The sequence below is a fragment of the Taudactylus pleione genome, unplaced genomic scaffold (assembly GCF_031769625.1).
Source record: "Taudactylus pleione unplaced genomic scaffold, aTauple2 ptg000016l, whole genome shotgun sequence".
NCBI classification, from domain to species: Eukaryota; Metazoa; Chordata; class Amphibia; order Anura; family Myobatrachidae; genus Taudactylus; species Taudactylus pleione.
The window spans coordinates 45,791,892-45,809,785 of record NW_028284418.1 but is presented as its reverse complement, the minus strand read 5'-3'; the positions used below and the strand labels follow the sequence as shown (position 1 = coordinate 45,809,785).

The window sequence follows — 17,894 nt, the reverse complement described above, 5'->3', positions numbered from 1 at the left end:
CCACTGGGGATGTTTTGTTGACATTCTGATCATGTTGACAATTCATCATTGTCGACATAATGTTGATATGGTCAATGCCGACAATGTGAGCATGTCTATAAAATATAATTTCCAAAATGAGGCCTATATTATCAATTGTACATTTAATTAGTTGTTATTAACAAGAATTAACTGTCTGGCACCAAATCTACTCAAGTACTCAAATATTGCCTTCAAGAAATAGTTGAAATTGCGCTCAGTGCTCAATTTTAAACTCTAGATTCTGTGTGCAGCTTTACCCGAATTTGACGGTGACACACTAGTCTGGTCAGTGTGAAATACTCTGGACTCTATGGGGGCAATGCTATTGTTTTTTGGGTTGCGATAATTAATAGGAACCCGACGGAGCAATTGATCAGATTTTAGCTATTATCAAATGTTAAGTAGAATCTGGTTACTACGGGCAACATCTCCACTTCTAAAAATTCTCACTTTAGTAAATATACCTCCAGGACTTTATGCCAATTTCTGATAGTCACCTCAAGAGGGTGAAAACAATTTAATTGCCCCCCTGTGTATGATAGAAGGATGAAGTGATCATTATAATTGCGTACTATAAGTTGAGACTCTTTGGCTGCGACTCAAATTTTTTCCAGGCTCCCTGCTGGGTGTCTATAGGATTGGGCGCCCGATGGAGCAATTAAATTGTTGCTCTGTTCAGCTGCCTAAGGGCTGTGGGGGGGACACTTTTCTTCTCGAGCCTGAGGTGCAAGAAGAAAGGTGTGCAAAGTCCATTGTTTTGGTCGCCCCAACCACTTGTTTAGATTGGTTTAGCAGGTTTTATACACAAACTGTTTTTATTGAAAATAAAATCAGACAGTTTGATAGAACAAAATGGAAAAAAGATATATAGATTCAGACAATTGACAATTGTTAATTCCACTTCGAATAATACAATCAAAATACTAATACATTGTAAAAATCACATAGTAAATTATGCAGTAAAATAAAATCAACAATAGACAATAAACAAACAATATAGGGGAAGGGAGGTCTGAAGGGAAGGAGGAAACTAGGTGGGTGATCTATGGGGGCAAATTTCATAATCTCAAATAGATTATATCAGAATCAAGAAGAGACAGGTACGGAGTTGGAGCCATTAAACATGGAATATTGTGTAGATCCCTTGAACAGCAGCCAAGGAGACCATAAAACTGTAAAATCGGTGGGACTACCTTTAGAGAAGGATATGATGTCCTCCATATCCATGTAATAATCGATCCTCTTGAACCAATCTTTAATAGAGGGAGGGGAGGTGGACTTCCATAACACAGGAATTACCGCTTTAGCTGCATTGTTTAAGTGCCTCAGTAAGGAATTCTTGTATGAAGACGTATGCGAAGAGGTAATGTTTAATAGCCAAAAGCCGGGATCTCTAGGAACCTAGGAATTATCTTGGAACACTCGAACACATTCAACTAAAAAGTAGTCAGGGAAGGGCACTCCCACCATATGTGGAGAAGGGAACCTGGTGCAGAGTTACATCTCCAGCAAACTTTGGGGACCTGTGGATACATTTTATTTAAAAGTACTGGATATCTATACCAACGTGTAAAGACTTTGTAGAGAGTTTCAAGAGTAACTATACACGAAGAACTGGCAAAGATGTTATTAAAAACAATCTCCCAATCAATATCCTGAACTTTATCTTGGAGTTACCTTTCCCACACTACGGTAAACTGAGAAGGTGCTTTATACAAATTTCCAATGAGTACAATTTGGATATAGTATGGGATGGGGTCTGAGAGGAAGAACATAAGGATTCAATAAGGTGAGTGTCCTGGTGAGATCAAGAAGTGGTGATGAAATGCCGTATTTGGAGGTATTTCCAAAATTTGGATTGGGGGAGATGCGGTTTAGCAGTTTTAAACCTGGTGCTTTTAGCTGCGTTAAATACTAAGGGCCGTTCGAACAGAGAAACAATTGAATTGATTTGTCTGGCTCCTATTCATATAGATGCCCAGTAGAGGGCGCGGAATACACTTGAATTGCGCCTTTAGGGGCAGATTCAATTAGCCATTAATAATCCGTGGACATAACAGGATTTTAGCCAATATAAACGCAATTCATTTAGAAACGTCCAAATTATGCTGTCCTGCAAGTATCGCACATTAAACGTGTAATATGAAAGGGTGGGGTAATCCTCCTGAACTCAATGAACTATTAAAAACTTTAACAAGTGGCCATATGGACAGTGTAGGAGGCTGTTAATAGGTGTAACAGTGTTGAACTTGATAACTTTAATTAACAACCAGCTTTTGCCCATGGCTTCGCCCACGATGAAATCGTTTCTGCCAACTTTTTTTTATTTGTTATCTTCAGGTATTCTAGTTGTTTTGCTGTCTTCTCTTCCTGTATCTGTATGATCAGTGTTCTACTCCTTACAGAACATGTCAAAGACTAATTATTCAGTGTTTCTGTGTACAAACCACACAGGAATTGAGAAATGTTAAAGGTTACGCAAACGTTAGCACATTGAGCAACTAATGACCAACATGTTGAATATTGTTCGTTACACGATAATCCTGATAATCCTACTGAAAAATCTGTTTTTAAAAGCATACAGAAAGTGTACTGTGTTGTGTACTCCCCTTGAATTAGATGTTTGAATGTCCTGTTTTATACAAGTGATGTTACCAGTTTAATTAGTACACAATGCTGAGTTGTGACAACCTCAAGAGTATATGACTGTTGGAGTTGTCAATGTTTGTGTACAGGTTAAGAAAACTTTGAAATCGGTTACATTGTAATTGTAAACCATGGCCTCTAGAGACTGATTGATTGTCATTTAAGATGTGTGAGGAAGACTGTCCAGTATTTTTATACTGATCCTGTGTTTCTGTGATGGAAATTTGTGATGCTAGGAATAGGACTTATTTTCTTATGCAAATTGCTCTATTTCAGTGCTTTTAGGTGAGGGTGTAAAGTGACACTATATATGCAAACTAATTGTCAACACCAGACCCAGTAGAGTGGTAGCTGTTTAATTACAACCCCTAACCCCCCCCTTACACTTTGTCTAGAGAAGGGGATCTCCTCCAGAAATTGTACTAGGTCAGAGAACTTGCAGATAACCACAGCGGAAGTGGGACTACAATAAAATAGACTAACAAACTATTTTTCTTTTGGCTAATGTTGAGCAGCCTTTTAAATACCAACCAAGTATTATGTCGTTCTGTGACATGATTCACAGAAATATAAAAGTACACCGTGCTGGGAAATGTTGGCTTCATTTTTTTTTTTTTTTTAGTATTATCTAGGACTCTGTTGAATTTAGGAAGTTGTCTTTAGGGTTTTTCCGTCATGGATGTAATGTATGACTGGATCATTTATGCTGTCCATACACGCTACAATTATCGGGGCGATCCGCCTGATATCAGCGGATCGCCCCGATAATTGTAGCGTGTGGGGGCGACCGAGGGTTAAATATTGCTCGGTCGGGCATGCCGGATTGTCCAGCATGTCCGTCCGATGCGATATTTACCAGTAAACTGTCGGCCGCATCGGGCAGTGTATGCCCAGCCGCGGCCGACAGACAGACATTTTCCTGAGTTCCTTCCTACGGAAGGAACAGGGAAATGTCTCCTCCCCCGGGGGCGGAGCGCGGATGTCGGGCTATACACTGTGAGAGAAATCTCAGTGTATGCCGGCGACATCTGCGGCTGGCAGGCTGCCAGATAAAATATCTGTCAGACCGACATTTTATCTGGCCGTGTATGCCCAGCATTATTTGTGTTGTTATGTGAAAGGAGAATTAAAATATCATCAATAGTAAATAATCGTATAAACCTTTCTCTCAGCGCTGTGAACAATGTGTAATAAATATATGTGGGAAAAAATGCTTCAAAGTAAAAATACTTTAAAAAAATAGAAGTGTTTTAACAAAATGGAAAGTAAATGAGCAAGAGAAATCTAAATCAAATATTTGGTATGACCACACTTTTGCCTTCAAAGCATCAATTCTTCTAGGTACACTTGCACACAGTTTTTGAAGGAACTCGGCAGGGAGGTTGTTCCAAACATCTTGGAAAAATAACCTTCTGTGGATGTAGGCTTGCTGAAATCCTTCTGTCTCTTCATGTAACCCCAGACAGACAAGATGTTGAGATCAGGGCTCTGTGGGGACCATATCATCACTTCCAGGACTTCTTGTTCTTTATGCTGAATATAGTTCTTAATGACATTGGCTGTATGATTGGGGTCGTTGTCCTGCAGAATAAATTTGGAGCCTCCCTGGTGGTATTACATGATGGATAAGTACCTACCTGTATTTCTCAACATTGAGGACACCATTAATCCTGACCAAATCCCCAACTCCATTTGATGAAATGCAGCCACAAACTTGCAAGGAATCTCCACCATGCATCACTGTTGCGTGCAAATACTCATTATTCCGCTCTCCAGCCATTAGGCATTTTTTCCACACCTGGATAAAACTTTTGCACAGTACTGTGTGTGTGTGTGTATATGTTTGTGTAAAATATAATGTATAGTAATTTCATTATTGCTATGTGAATTAAGTGAATCCAAATAACAAAGAAAAAAAGGTCCCAACATAGTGGGTATAATACCCTTCCACTTAGGATTCTTGTGTGCTCTTAAACACTTCTTGAGGAGCTTTCCTTATTCTTTGTCTCACCCCATGAGTGTGTATGCATGAAAATAGAGAAACAAATCTTGAGCAATACAGTATGTAATGCAAATAGTTTATTATGGAATCGGTATGTAATGCCGGCTGCTGGGATACCGCCTAGACCTCCCTTTTTTGGTGCCTAGCCCCAAAACCAAATGCTAACCCCACTATCTTACCTAACCCCCCCCCCTCCCCCACAGCTAATACTAAGGGTGCCCCGACTTACCGTTGCTCAGGTTGTCGTCCTCCTGGATTCTAGCTTTGGAAATGAGGTGTCGAACTGACACCTATCTTAAGTCCCTTGTCGGGCTTCCAGTCTCTGGATTGAGACCAGCAGTATCGCGGCCGCCGGACTCATAACTACCAGTTTGTTACATACACTGAAATACATACTGTATATGTTGTATAGTTTTTTTAGAGACTTGTAATGGTCAAAATTTGACCCCCCCCCCCCCCCCTACCAGATGCAAATATTAGGAGGGCGTATCTATTTGACAGTCAAAGGGTGTCCTTTATCCATCAGCCTGGTACCACCTCCACTTCCTGCTCCTGGTTAGCCACCAACAATATCAGTCTCCCCTTGATAGAGATCAAGAATATTATATGGTGCATATCATAAGAGGAAATATTTAGCATCACAATATGGTTGACAAAGGAACAGAATGAAGATTGAAATTAGTAACATTAATTGCGTTTATTCTAAGAACCATGTGATCTACTTTTTTTTTTTTTTTGAGCATTCGATTTTACATATTAGAAGTGCCCAAAAGAAAAAATAAGAGATTAGAAGGAAGGAGGAGATAAGGGTGTCAGCCACATTGAGTGCTACTTGGTTTGTCTGTTAAAGACCTAAAAATTGTTATTGCTTTAGAGATGAATCAAGTGATATTTCTAATGCTGGCCATACACGCTACAATTATCGGGGGCTCTCCGCCTGATATCGGCGGATCGCCCCGATAATTGTAGCGTGTGGGGGGGCAACCGAGGGTTAAATATTGCTTGGTCGGGCATGCCGGATTGTCCAGCATGCCCTTCCGATGCGATATTTCCCAGTAAACTGTTGGCCGCATCGGGCAGTGTATGCCCAGCCGCGGCCGACAGACAGACATTTCCTGTGTTCCTTCCTACGGAAGGAACAGGGAAATGTCTGCTCCCCTGGGGGCGGAGCGCGGATGTCGGGCTGATACACTGTGAGAGAAATCTCACAGTGTATGCCGGCGACATCTGCGGCTGGCAGGCTGCCAGATAAAATGTCGGTCGGTCTGACAGGCATTTTATCTGGCTGTGTATGCCCAGCATTAGTAATGACCCTGTGGTGTTTTCAAACTCCTTCATAATTTGATCTGAAGTAGTACTGGGTTAGATGGGCAAGATATGTTTACCATTTATGATGGAATATGACCACACCTTCTTTGATGTCGTACATTGTCATGCGTCTGTCATAATATAGAGTACATTTAGGGGGGAATTCAATTTGTTTTTTTTGGGCGTCTTAACTAATGGTCGTCTATCGGAGCAATTCAATTGTTTTCCCGATAAACGCTCCCTTAGTGTTTAACGCGCCCAGAAGCATCAGGTTTAGATGGTCAAAATGGCTAAACACGACTAAACTCCTGGTTTGGGCGTCTAAACTCCATTGCACAGATTTATTTTTTTTCTCGCACCTCAGGATTCCTCAATGTGTCAGAAGTCCATTGTCTGCAGCAATCAGACAAACAATTGAATTGCTTTGATAGACGCCCATTACTTAAAACGGTCAAAAAACTATTTAATTACCCCTCAAGTAATTCTAGTTTGAGCATTTCTAGAGAGGGAGCTGCTTTGTAGATCAATTTTTGCAAAAGGATCTTTCTAGCTAGAGTAACCATTTACTGTAAAGGTGCCCACACACATACCGATCTGCACACGATCCCACGATGTGTACGATTTCCCCTGAACTCTCCCCCGGCAGCTCCTCGGCAGCTCCTACACACGATTTGGAGTAAAAAGCATCCAATCTGACTTAAGATCTATCTTGCATCTTAACTTTTTTTTTTTCCCAGTGCATTTTGTCCCAGATTGTCAGATCTGCCCTACTGCACGGCAGATCTGACGATGCGATGTGCGACCAGCGGGGACGCGCATCGCATCGTGAGTTAGGACTCACGATTTCCTCACGGTTTGGCCATATTTTACACGATCTGTCGTCACGATTCGTTGGAATCGGCCAGATTGTTACCTTTTCTTAAGGTGCCCACACACATAGCGATATTTCACACAAAGTATAAGGTAATGTTGGTGACCAAGAGTTAAAATCAGCTAGGAGGATTATTTCCCAAGAAAATGGCTATTTAACTCCAACAATCTGAACAATGAAAGTATGTAGTTTATACCAGAACCTTATTTTTCTAGGACATTACCAAACATTGTGTACAAAATTGTCTGCAGCTGCAGGACACTTTGGGCGATTGTCCAGTTCATTCGGTAGCATATGACTTTGCTGGCTTGTGAAATATATGCCCTGTTTAAGAACTTAATATGAATTTCCTGTAATTTAGCTGAGCCCATCCACTTCATAATAGATGCAGTCGAGGTCACACTGTGGTCTGAAAAGTACAAATCTTGGTTCCTGGATGACCAGACTCTCTTCCATAGACCCATTACATCATTAGTTTAATAGATCATTATATAAATATCTGAGTTTATATTTAGTGCTAGTTATTAGCATGAAAAGTGAATGTAATGGGGATGGATCCAGTAGTGTTGTATATGAATCGAAAGACAATTTGCTATTAATGTGTCTGACTTGAAGGTATAAAAATAATTGGGAGTTAGTAATGTTATAAATATCCTGGGTAACTGGGGGCGATTCAATTGTTTTATCGCCCCCTATCTCCCGTCTAAAGTGACGGGAGATCGGGGTGCGATATTCATTTGTGTTTGGGCGATCATGCATGTCGCGCCCAAACAGACAGGGTTTAGCCGCGTAAAGCTAAACCCGTCTAAAGTCCTGTTTTTTGGCGCCCAAAGTGCCGACTTATCGCACATTTCAGCTCGCATCCCCCGGCTGATATGTACGCACCCGTGGCTGTATGCGCCCGTATAGAGCATCAATTTAATTGCTCTGTCGGGCACCTGGCACATGCAGCTGCGGGGGCTAACAATTGAATCTCCCCCAATATGTTTCAGATTGCTGCAATCCCTTTTTGTTTCCACTTTCTATAATGGGAGATTGCGAGAGATGGTTGGAACTCTGGGTTCCCCCTCAAAGGTAAATATTTAACAATATGTGGGTTTGATCCAAGACGTGTTTTTTTAACAGACCAGGCCCTATAGGTATCTATAAAGAAAATGTTATGGGTGATTCCCGTAGGAAGTTTTGAGCGCAGCATATGCAAAAAAGCTGCAGAGGGAAAATTTTTTAAAATAATGCCGCCTCTCACCGGAGATTGGTAATATGAGATTGATTTAGGCACTAGTCAGTGGTATACCGGAATTTGTTCTGCATAGGAGTACTTCTGATATCTGGTAGTCCTAAATTCCTTTATCCTTAATATAAAGTAATTCTATCTAGCTATTCTAGGCTTTTTACAGTTCCAAATAGTTGAAAAGCCGACGTGTTTTGTTGTACTGGGGTCTTTCCTGACCGTTTCTGGGTCCCATCATAATTTATGCCTTAGAGCTCCCCATATAACTCTGACCTCCCCTAACCCCTTACAAATGATCTTCGTAAAAGAAGAGAAAAGAAAACTCTCTTTTTGGGGGGCACTCAGCTGTAAATGGTATATATCAAAGTGGTTAATAATTAGCTTTTATTAAGTATACATTAAAATACATCAGCAGGTCCAAACAAGCTAACGTCTACGAGTACAGAACACAGGGACATGGACATGAACATATAATAAAAGCAAGGTCTCCTATATTAAGAAGCCAAGTGAAATATTACTAAGTAGTGTGTATAAAGTCAATCAACTGTGGTGGTATTTCTATCCACCTAGATGTCTGATTATCCTAGTAAAAGTAATGTAGCACAATGGCTAATCAAAATTACAGTAAGCACAGAAACGTTAGTCGGCATAATAATAAGGTATATCGTCTCATAAAAACATTGTTTATGCTCGTGATAATATTGGTAAAGATAACATAAAGATATACACCAATCAATTGAAATGACCGACAAATATATCAGCATGTGTATATATCCATGACAGAACATCCATAAGTCACCTAAGAAATTATTAACCCAGGTACAAGCGGACAGATGGGTATAGATATCAAGGAATAGGGTTGTGACTACCCCCTTCTAGGATATCAAAATGGCAGCTGCTGCATCTCATTATAAAGTGTCAGTGAATGACATGTGAGCGTACCGTCTTGCTTCCCCAGGGTTGGGAATAAGTGCAATGGGCATCTGCTTTTGGACCAAGTACACCAGAGGGTCCTGGTATGCGTATATATTGCAGGAGCCTCTTATGACAAGGTACCAATGAGAGTGCCCATATGGAATATAAGATAATAGGAGACCATGTACTCTATATCACACAGCATGGAATCGCAGTCTGTGCTGCTGCCAGTCACATACCAAATAAGTAGAGGTGAGTGGTGGGAAGCCCAGATCACGCATGTAGTGTGAGAAGAAGAAAAGAGTACAGCTGCAGTGTGACTAATCTAGTGTGAGCAGAGCCCTGTTGCTTGTACGCATTGCAGGGTCATGTGCTCATACATAAGATGTATAGTCACCACATGTGCTAAAAGTAAGAAGAAAGTATAGAAAGTACCTGGGTGCTCCTAAATAAAGAGCCAGCATTAGGTGAAGAGGATCTGTCATGGAGAGCCTGTGACTGTGGTGTTGTGCTGAATCCCGCCTGTACACAGCGGGATTCACGGGTCTGAGACGTGCGTTTCACTGATTGCTTCCTCAGTCAGATGCCGGCAGATGTATGAGCACATGACCCTGCAATGCGTACAAGCAACAGGGCTCTGCTCACACTAGATTAGTCACACTGCAGCTGTACTCTTTTCTTCTTCTCACACTACATGCGTGATCTGGGCTTCCCACCACTCACCTCTACTTATTTGGTATGTGACTGGCAGCAGCACAGACTGCGATTCCATGCTGTGTGATATAGAGTACATGGTCTCCTATTATCTTATATTCCATATGGGCACTCTCATTGGTACCTTGTCATAAGAGGCTCCTGCAATATATACGCATACCAGGACCCTCTGGTGTACTTGGTCCAAAAGCAGATGCCCATTGCACTTATTCCCAACCCTGGGGAAGCAAGACGGTACGCTCACATGTCATTCACTGACACTTTATAATGAGATGCAGCAGCTGCCATTTTGATATCCTAGAAGGGGGTAGTCACAACCCTATTCCTTGATATCTATACCCATCTGTCCGTATTCCTTGATATCTATACCCATCTGTCCGCTTGTACCTGGGTTAATAATTTCTTAGGTGACTTATGGATGTTCTGTCATGGATATATACACATGCTGATATATTTGTCGGTCATTTCAATTGATTGGTGTATATCTCTTTGTTATCTTTACCAATATTATCACGAGCATAAACAATGTTTTTATAAGACGATATACCTTATTATTATGCCGACTAACGTTTCTGTGCTTACTGTAATTTTGATTAGCCATTGTGCTAGTAATGGTTATTACTCTTACTTGGATAATCAGACATCTAGGTGGATAGAGATACCACCACAGTTGATTGACTTGTTATTACTTTTACTAGGATAATCAGATATCCAGGTGGATAGAAATACCACCACAGTTGATTGACTTTATACACACTACTTAGTAATATTTCACTTGGCTTCTTAATATTTGAGACCTTGCTTTTATTATATGTTCATGTCCATGTCCCTGTGTTCTGTACTCGTAGACGTTAGCTTGTTTGGACCTGCTGATGTATTTTAATGTATACTTAATAAAAGCTAATTATTAACCACTTTGATATATACCATTTACAGCTGAGTGCCCCCCAAAAAGAGAGTTTTCTTTTCTCTTCTTTTACTAAGTTCATATACCCACACTCTCAGGGGGAGCACCTCCACACCCAAATATTCTCCTAAATTTATTTTTTTAGGCATTATCTCATTATCGTGGACTATTTACTATTTGCACTTATCATCCATTATTCATACGATCCTGTGCTCAAACTATTTCCCCTATGCCCCTTCCCTTGGTTTTCTTGCCCTTACAAATGATGCCACACAGCCATGCCCGGCCTTTACACATTATGCCGCACACTAATGCCCTTTACACATTATGCCATGCAGTAATGCCCAGTCTTTACACATTTTGCCGCACAGCCATGCCCGGCCTTTACACATTATGCTGCACATTAATGCCCTTTAGTCCCCGTATGCATTGCCACTAGTAGTAATCCCCCCTATGCATTACCTCTAGTAGTCCACCTATGCAGTGCCCCCATTAGTAATCCCCCCCCCTATGCAGTGCCCCCAGTATTGGCCCACCTATTTACCTTTTAGTGACCTGGGCCTAATGCCCAGGTCACTCACCTATTTGTGGGGCAGATACCTTCAATTGGGCCTTATGGCCCTTTATGTACCCCGGGCCTTGTGCCCACCTATATACCCACAGGCCTATTGCCTGAATTTATGCCACGGGCCTGGTGGTCTAGGGAGGGGTTAAATAACAGTGGCCCAAGGCCGCCTACCCGTACTGTGGAAGAGGCTGCGGGGGGGAGCTTCGTTAGCTCCTTTTCTTTCCACCCCCGCAGTCCTCTCCGGTCCTCAGCTCCATTCTACTGCCGTTGGCCAGCGGCGCCACCTCTTCCTTTTTTCCTTCTTGATCACGTCGTCTTCTTGCCTCTTACGCTGCCGCCGGAACTGTTGCCGCGACGCTCTTCTCTTCGGGAGGTCTTCACTCCTCCCCTCCGCCGCCGGTACTGAAGTTTCCCGCCCAGCGGCGTCTTATTCAAGTAGGCTGCCGCTACTTGGCTTCCGGGCAGCGAGCTCTGCTTAGCTTGTGCCCGGAGCCAAGCTTCTCCCGCCGCCACTTTACCGCCAACGCTGGTGGAAGGGACTAGGCAGTCCCTTCACCAGGTACCTGCCGCGGTGGTTTACCCGGTGCTGGGAACAAACACACTGTCCCAGCGCCGGGCATGATTGCTGTGCTGATGCTGGGATCAGACACTTGATCCCAGCACGGCTTTCCACAGCAGCAGCCAATGAGAGCCTGACTCTCATTGGCTGCTGTAACAGACAGCATTGTGTCGTTCTCGGGGATGCGCTGTGCTGCAGCCAGCTGTCAGGGATTGGCCACAGCACAGTGCGTCCCCGGGGACCCGGCTACTTTATAAAAGTGAGTGCCCAGTGCTAGATATCGGGTAAAATTACGCGCTATGGCGAGTATTTGCGAACACTGGGTCTGGATGTACCAACGAAGGTACTACCAGTTTAAACAGTTATGCTATTTTTGTAAAAAGCTTGTCTACATTCAATTAGGAAATTGGGCGATATGAAGCTGGAAGAGTTAGATCTCTACCTGGTTTAGGTAATACTTTTTTATTATAGCATAATTGAAGTAAACAGGTTTGGGATTACCAGAGAAAATAGAGATTTGTAAGAGGGGTGACTACAAAGTTTTGAAGAATTTTTATAAAATTCTCCAGAGAAACAATCTTGGCCTGAGGATTCTGCCACTGTTTACAGGCAGTGGTATATAGCTAACACCTTCCCTCGTGTGGACGTCCCAGTACAGCAAAATGTAAGGGGTGGTAGTGAGAACTCGACTGCCTGTTTGAAGCAGACCTGTATTCTACAGACTCATTTAGGAGGCTTCAATGGACTTGGCAGATCAGGAGAATGGAGCATCGGAGAGGGCTAAAACTCAGAATATAGGGTGAACGGTGTATATTCAATTCAGCGCAATGTTAAATGTGTCGGGAAGAAGTTCCCAGAGCTATTCAATAAAATGCGTTAAGTCCAACTAAAGCCACTTAAGTCAGAGGATGCCGTTTAGTGCGACTAAAGATGGGTGTTTAGTCACGCTAACGGCATTCCCTGACTAAAGTGCTGGCCGCCAGGCTGTCAGCGCAGTGCTAAGTCGGAAAACAGCCTCACGGCTGTCACTTTGGGCACAATTCTGCTGGCACCCTCAGGAGGGTGGGAGAAGAAATCCTTTAGTCGGACGAACAGTGAGGCCAATTGATTAGGTCCTGGAACTCCTTCAATTGACCACGCTGTAAACTCCCGACTAGAGGATTTCTGCTCGCACCCTCCAAAAATCCGACTAAGCTAGGGCCGCGATGCTGTTTTCCAGCTCAGCGCGTGCACTAACAGCATTGCGGCTCGCACAAGTCGGAGAATGTCAGTTACCGTGACTTAACACCTGGCTCAAGGCGCAGGAACCAGAATCTCCAGACTAAGTGCAGGGCATGATGGTGACAATTGACTAGCTCCTGGGTCTCCTTCCAAACGCTATTTAAATCGCACTGAATTCAAACGCCCCCCCCCTTATATATTTTGTTTTATATGCATGTCAATGGTTCCGGTGATAATATTGGAGAAGCGCTAAGTAGATGTGGATATTGTAACTGCACCTCTGGTGTGTTGGGAGACAGTGGTACACCTGATGTTTTCCACAACAGTACACAATTCTTGCTTGAGGTCCCCAAAGTCTATTAGGGAAATTTGTATAGTGAATGGCTCTAGCCTCAGATTTTTGTGTAGTATGATGTAACATGATTGTACAGTAAGAGAATACTGGATTACATGCTCATGCTAAAATGTTGGCTTTGCAGTATTTATGGATGACTATAGGCAATTACTTTATTTTCATTTGTGCCTTGCAGAATGGCGTACCAATACTCAGGGTTCCCAGGATATCCGGGGTACCCGGTAAGTATTCTCACTTCATTCTCTTCTGAGCTGTAAAATATTTATTTTAAAACTGTTTGTACATGCGGATTATGAATCAAAAGGTGACACACTGCTGATTCTCTGAGCTTTAGTAAAAGTATAAATGGACACACGGGAACAATTCAATTAGCCCCAAGTAAGTGTGCTGTAAATAACCCTGAACTTGCAAATTTGTTTTATGTACAACTGCAAAAAAAAAGATCTGCTATAAGGGAGTGTGAGGTACCCTTGTTGGTGTTTCCACGCTGTTGCAACGGCATATTGCTACTCTAATAGAAGCTCCCTTAAAGGGTCTGATGCAGAGCTGAGTGGAAGTCCATTTGTGGCACGTGTTTTGCATGGGTTTGCACTGGGCATACACCTGAGCTAAGCTTGCGTAACTACAGGCGGTGGGGAGTCATGTGTATTTCAGATGCACCTCCTCTTGTGACCAAGACGGCGTAATGGGGCACTCTCGCACCAGCTGTGCAGAGTTGTGAGCATGCGTACATTCACCTGCTTTCAGATGGATCCTTTGCACCAAGGAGAAGGTTTGTGCAGGTGCATTGTATAGATAACTGCAGTCCAGCCACAGAGCTGTTTACAACTGCTGTATGTAAGCAAATATACGTATTTACTTCCATGTGCAAATAGGGCCAACTTGTGTTCAACTGTGCATTGGCCGCAAAAAGGGGTATTCAGTTGTATGCGCCGGAGGCTTTACTGTATATCTCGCAGTGTATGGTCACGATATCTGCTGGTTTCAGGCTGTCAGATAAAATGTCTGTTAAGGTGGGTGCACAAGTGTATGGGTGGTCGGCTTCCGCCTGTATACACAGCACGATGTGCAGATAGACGTGATATGTCTGTGAACAGCGTTGTTCAGACATATCGTCTGTACACACTGGCTGACGCACCCACAATATATTGGCCAGTAAATTAAACGGCCGACATATATCGCCCAGTTTGTACCCAGCATTGGTCTGAGACATTTTTTTGTAAAATTTTTTATTTTTTTTGAACAGTGATTGTCGTGTGTGTGTGTGTGTGTGTGTGTGTGTGTGTTTTTTTGTTTGTTTTTGTTTGTTTTGTTTTGTTTATATTGCCTTTTTATATAATTATTTTTTCCATCTTTTTATCTAGGGGGGTGATCCTTCATATCCCCCTGGTGGCCAGCAGGCAGTTCCTGGTGGTCAGTTTCCCCCTGGTGGTGCTTACCCACCGGCAGCTGGTGGTGGATACCCTCAGGCTGGTGGTTACCCAGCTCCTGGCGGCTTTCCTGGAGCATGTCCACCTGGTGGGATGCCATCCTACCCTGGAGGTGAGTCCATTTCTTTTCTTATTTTTTTCTTTGTGTAGTACATAATATACTAAAAATTTACTAAAGCATATCAAATTTAGGGGACATATCTGCAAATAAACGGTACATGCACAAGAAGCAAGTACTCTGCTCCTTTATTTTTATTTTAATACGCCACTAGATGTAGGTAAAGCATGGTGATGACAGTCACAAATGAATCCTGGCGCCAACTGGTATTTAGTATACAGGAAGAAGGCTCTGTTTGTTTTTAACAGCTGCCCTCATTCAGATAGGAATGCCAGTCCCCTCACAATGAAGCACAGAAAAAAGAAGGTAGGTGGTGCTATAAACAGTCACACAAAATACAAAGCTGTGTAATATACAACATTTACTATAATAACATAATACACAATCTAATAACTTACGGTGGGGGAACAGAAATACAATAAAAAACATATATAAAATAATACTGAATGCAGCAGAATTAATGAAAGCACATAAGCTTAAATACAAGTTAAACACAGTGCAGATGATGCATAAAACTTAATGGCCAATATATTGCATGCTCAAACATATATGGTGGTTGAATAGATAGCCGGCAGAGAAATTCAAATAGTCGGCGATACAGCAGGCCCCCTAACAGCAGATCATAGTACATACCGGAGATATAGTATGCTCACTGCTGATGGGATGAATCCAGTGACTCTAGATCACATTTTCTCAAACTCTGTCCTCAGGACCCCAAACGGTGCATGTTTTCCAGGCCTCCTCACAGAATCGCAAGTGAAATAATTAGCTCCACCAGTGGATCTTTTAAAATGGGTCAGTGAGTAATTAATACACCTGTACACCTGCTGGGTGACCTGCAAAACGTGAACTGTGTGGGGTTCTGAGGACTGAGTTTGAGAACCACTGGTCTAGGGAATTCTCGGTGACTGATGGAAGAAGACGCCCTAAGGGAACTGTACTATTGGTAGCTATCTATTCATCAACCATATGTTTGAGCACGCAATATGTTAACTATTAAGTATTGTGCATCATCTGTATTTTGTTTAACTTTTATTTAATTGAATATTAACATGCTTACTTTAATACTGCTGCATTCAGTATTTTTTTTTGTTGATATGTATATATATATTTTTTTTTAGTACTGTGTAAAAGTTTTAAACAGGCAGGTGTGGAAAAAATGCTGTAAAGTAAGATTGCTTTTAAAAATAGAAGTGTTTAATGGTTTATTTTTATCAATTAACAAAATGCAAGGTGATTGAACAGAAAAGAAATATAAATCAAATCAGTATTTGGTGTCACCACCATTTTCCTTCAAAATAGCATCAATTCTTCTAGGTACACTTCCACACAGTTTTTGAAGGAACGCTGCAGGGAGGTTGTTCCAAACATCTTGGAGAACTGACCACAGATCTTCTGTGGCTGTAGGCTTGCTCAAATCCTTCTGTCTCTTCATGTAATCCCAGACAGACTCGATGATGTTGAGATCAGGGCTCTGTGGGGGCCATATCATCACTTCCAGGATTCCTCGTTCTTCTTTACACTTAAGATAGTTCTTAATAACATTGGCTGTATGTTTAGGGACGTTGTCCTGCTGCAAAATAAATTTTGAGCAAATCAGACGCCTCCCTGGTGGTATTACATGATGTATAAGTACCTGCCTGTATTTCTCAGTATTGAGGACACCATTAATACTGTCAAATCCCCAACTCCTCTTGCTGAAACGCACCCCAAACTTGCAAGGAACCTCCACCATACTTCACTGTTGCCTGCAGACATTATTGTACCGCAGTCCAGCCCTTCGACGAACAAACTGCCTTCTGTTACAGCCAAAATTTTACATTTTGACTCCTCAGTCCAGAGCACCTGCTGCCATTTTTCTGCACCCCAGTTCCTATGTTTTCGTGATAGTTGACTCGCTTGGCCTTGTTTCCACGTCGAAGGTATGGCTTTTGCCCGCAATTCTTCCACGAAGACCACTTCTGGCCAAACTTCTCCGAACAGTAGATGGGTGTACCTGGATACCACTGGTTTCTGCCAGTTCTGAGCTTAAGGGCTGGAGAGCGGTACAGTGAGTGTCTTCAGGCAACAGTGAAGCATGGTGGAGGTTCCTTGCCAGTTTGGAGCTGCATTTCATCAAATGGCGTTGGGGATTTGGTCAGTATTAATGGCGTCCTCATTGCTTAGAAATACAGGCAGGTGTACTTATCCATCATGTAATACTATCACAGAGGCGTCTGACTCAAAATTTATTCTGCAAAGGACAACTACCCCAAACATACAGCCAATGTCATTAAGAACTATTTTCTGCGTAAAGAACAACAAGGAGTCCTGGAAGTGATGATATGGCCCCCACAGAGCCCTGATCTCAACATCTTGTCTGTCTGGGATTACATGAACAGACAGAAGGATTTGAGCAAGCCTACATCAACAGAAGATCTGTGGTTAGTTCTCAAAGAACTACCTTCCTTTCGAGTTCCTTCAAAAACTGTGCAAGTGTACCTAGAAGAATTGATGCTGTTTTGAAGGCAAATGCTGGTCACACCAAATATTGATTTGATATAGATTTCTCTTCTGTTCATTCATTATGCATTGTGTTAATTGATAAAAATAAACACTTTTTTTTTTTTTTTTTTTTTCTGGTCTCACTCCTGGGAGTAATTATATTGCGTTTTAAACTGTTTTATATTACACAACATTGTGCTTCTGTGCTACTCTGCTTTTGTAGCGTCACCTACTTTTTTTTTTTTTTTTCTTTTCTGTGCTTTATGCTCATAATTTTACATCATTAATACCACTGAATATTCATATTGGCCCAGATGTTTTGGGGGCGATTCAATTGTTCCTTTCAGGCGCGAATAGCGGAGGGAGCACCCATTTCTGCTCCTGAGGTGGCGAGTAGATGTTTGTGTCCGTGGCCTAAACTGCTGTTTGGGCGCGCTAACCAGGACTTAAGACGAGTTTAGCCATTTTATGTGGCTAAACCCAGTCTATTTGGGTGTGTCATATGCAATAAGGCATGTACGACCATAAACCATTGAATATTTGA

General features: G+C 42.2%; 1 protein-coding gene across 2 annotated transcripts in view; it reads left to right on the top strand.

The window, feature by feature from the left end:
- Nucleotides 1–17,894, top strand: part of ANXA7 (annexin A7) — a 71,283-nt gene that overhangs the window by 12,164 nt on the left and 41,225 nt on the right. For both annotated transcript variants that reach the window (XM_088475874.1, XM_088475865.1), the window contains exons 2-3: nt 13,494–13,539; nt 14,683–14,860. In XM_088475874.1, the coding sequence (XP_088332000.1) occupies nt 13,495–13,539; nt 14,683–14,860 (223 nt within the window). In that variant the 5' untranslated portion in view covers nt 13,494. The remainder of the gene's footprint in view (nt 1–13,493; nt 13,540–14,682; nt 14,861–17,894) is intronic.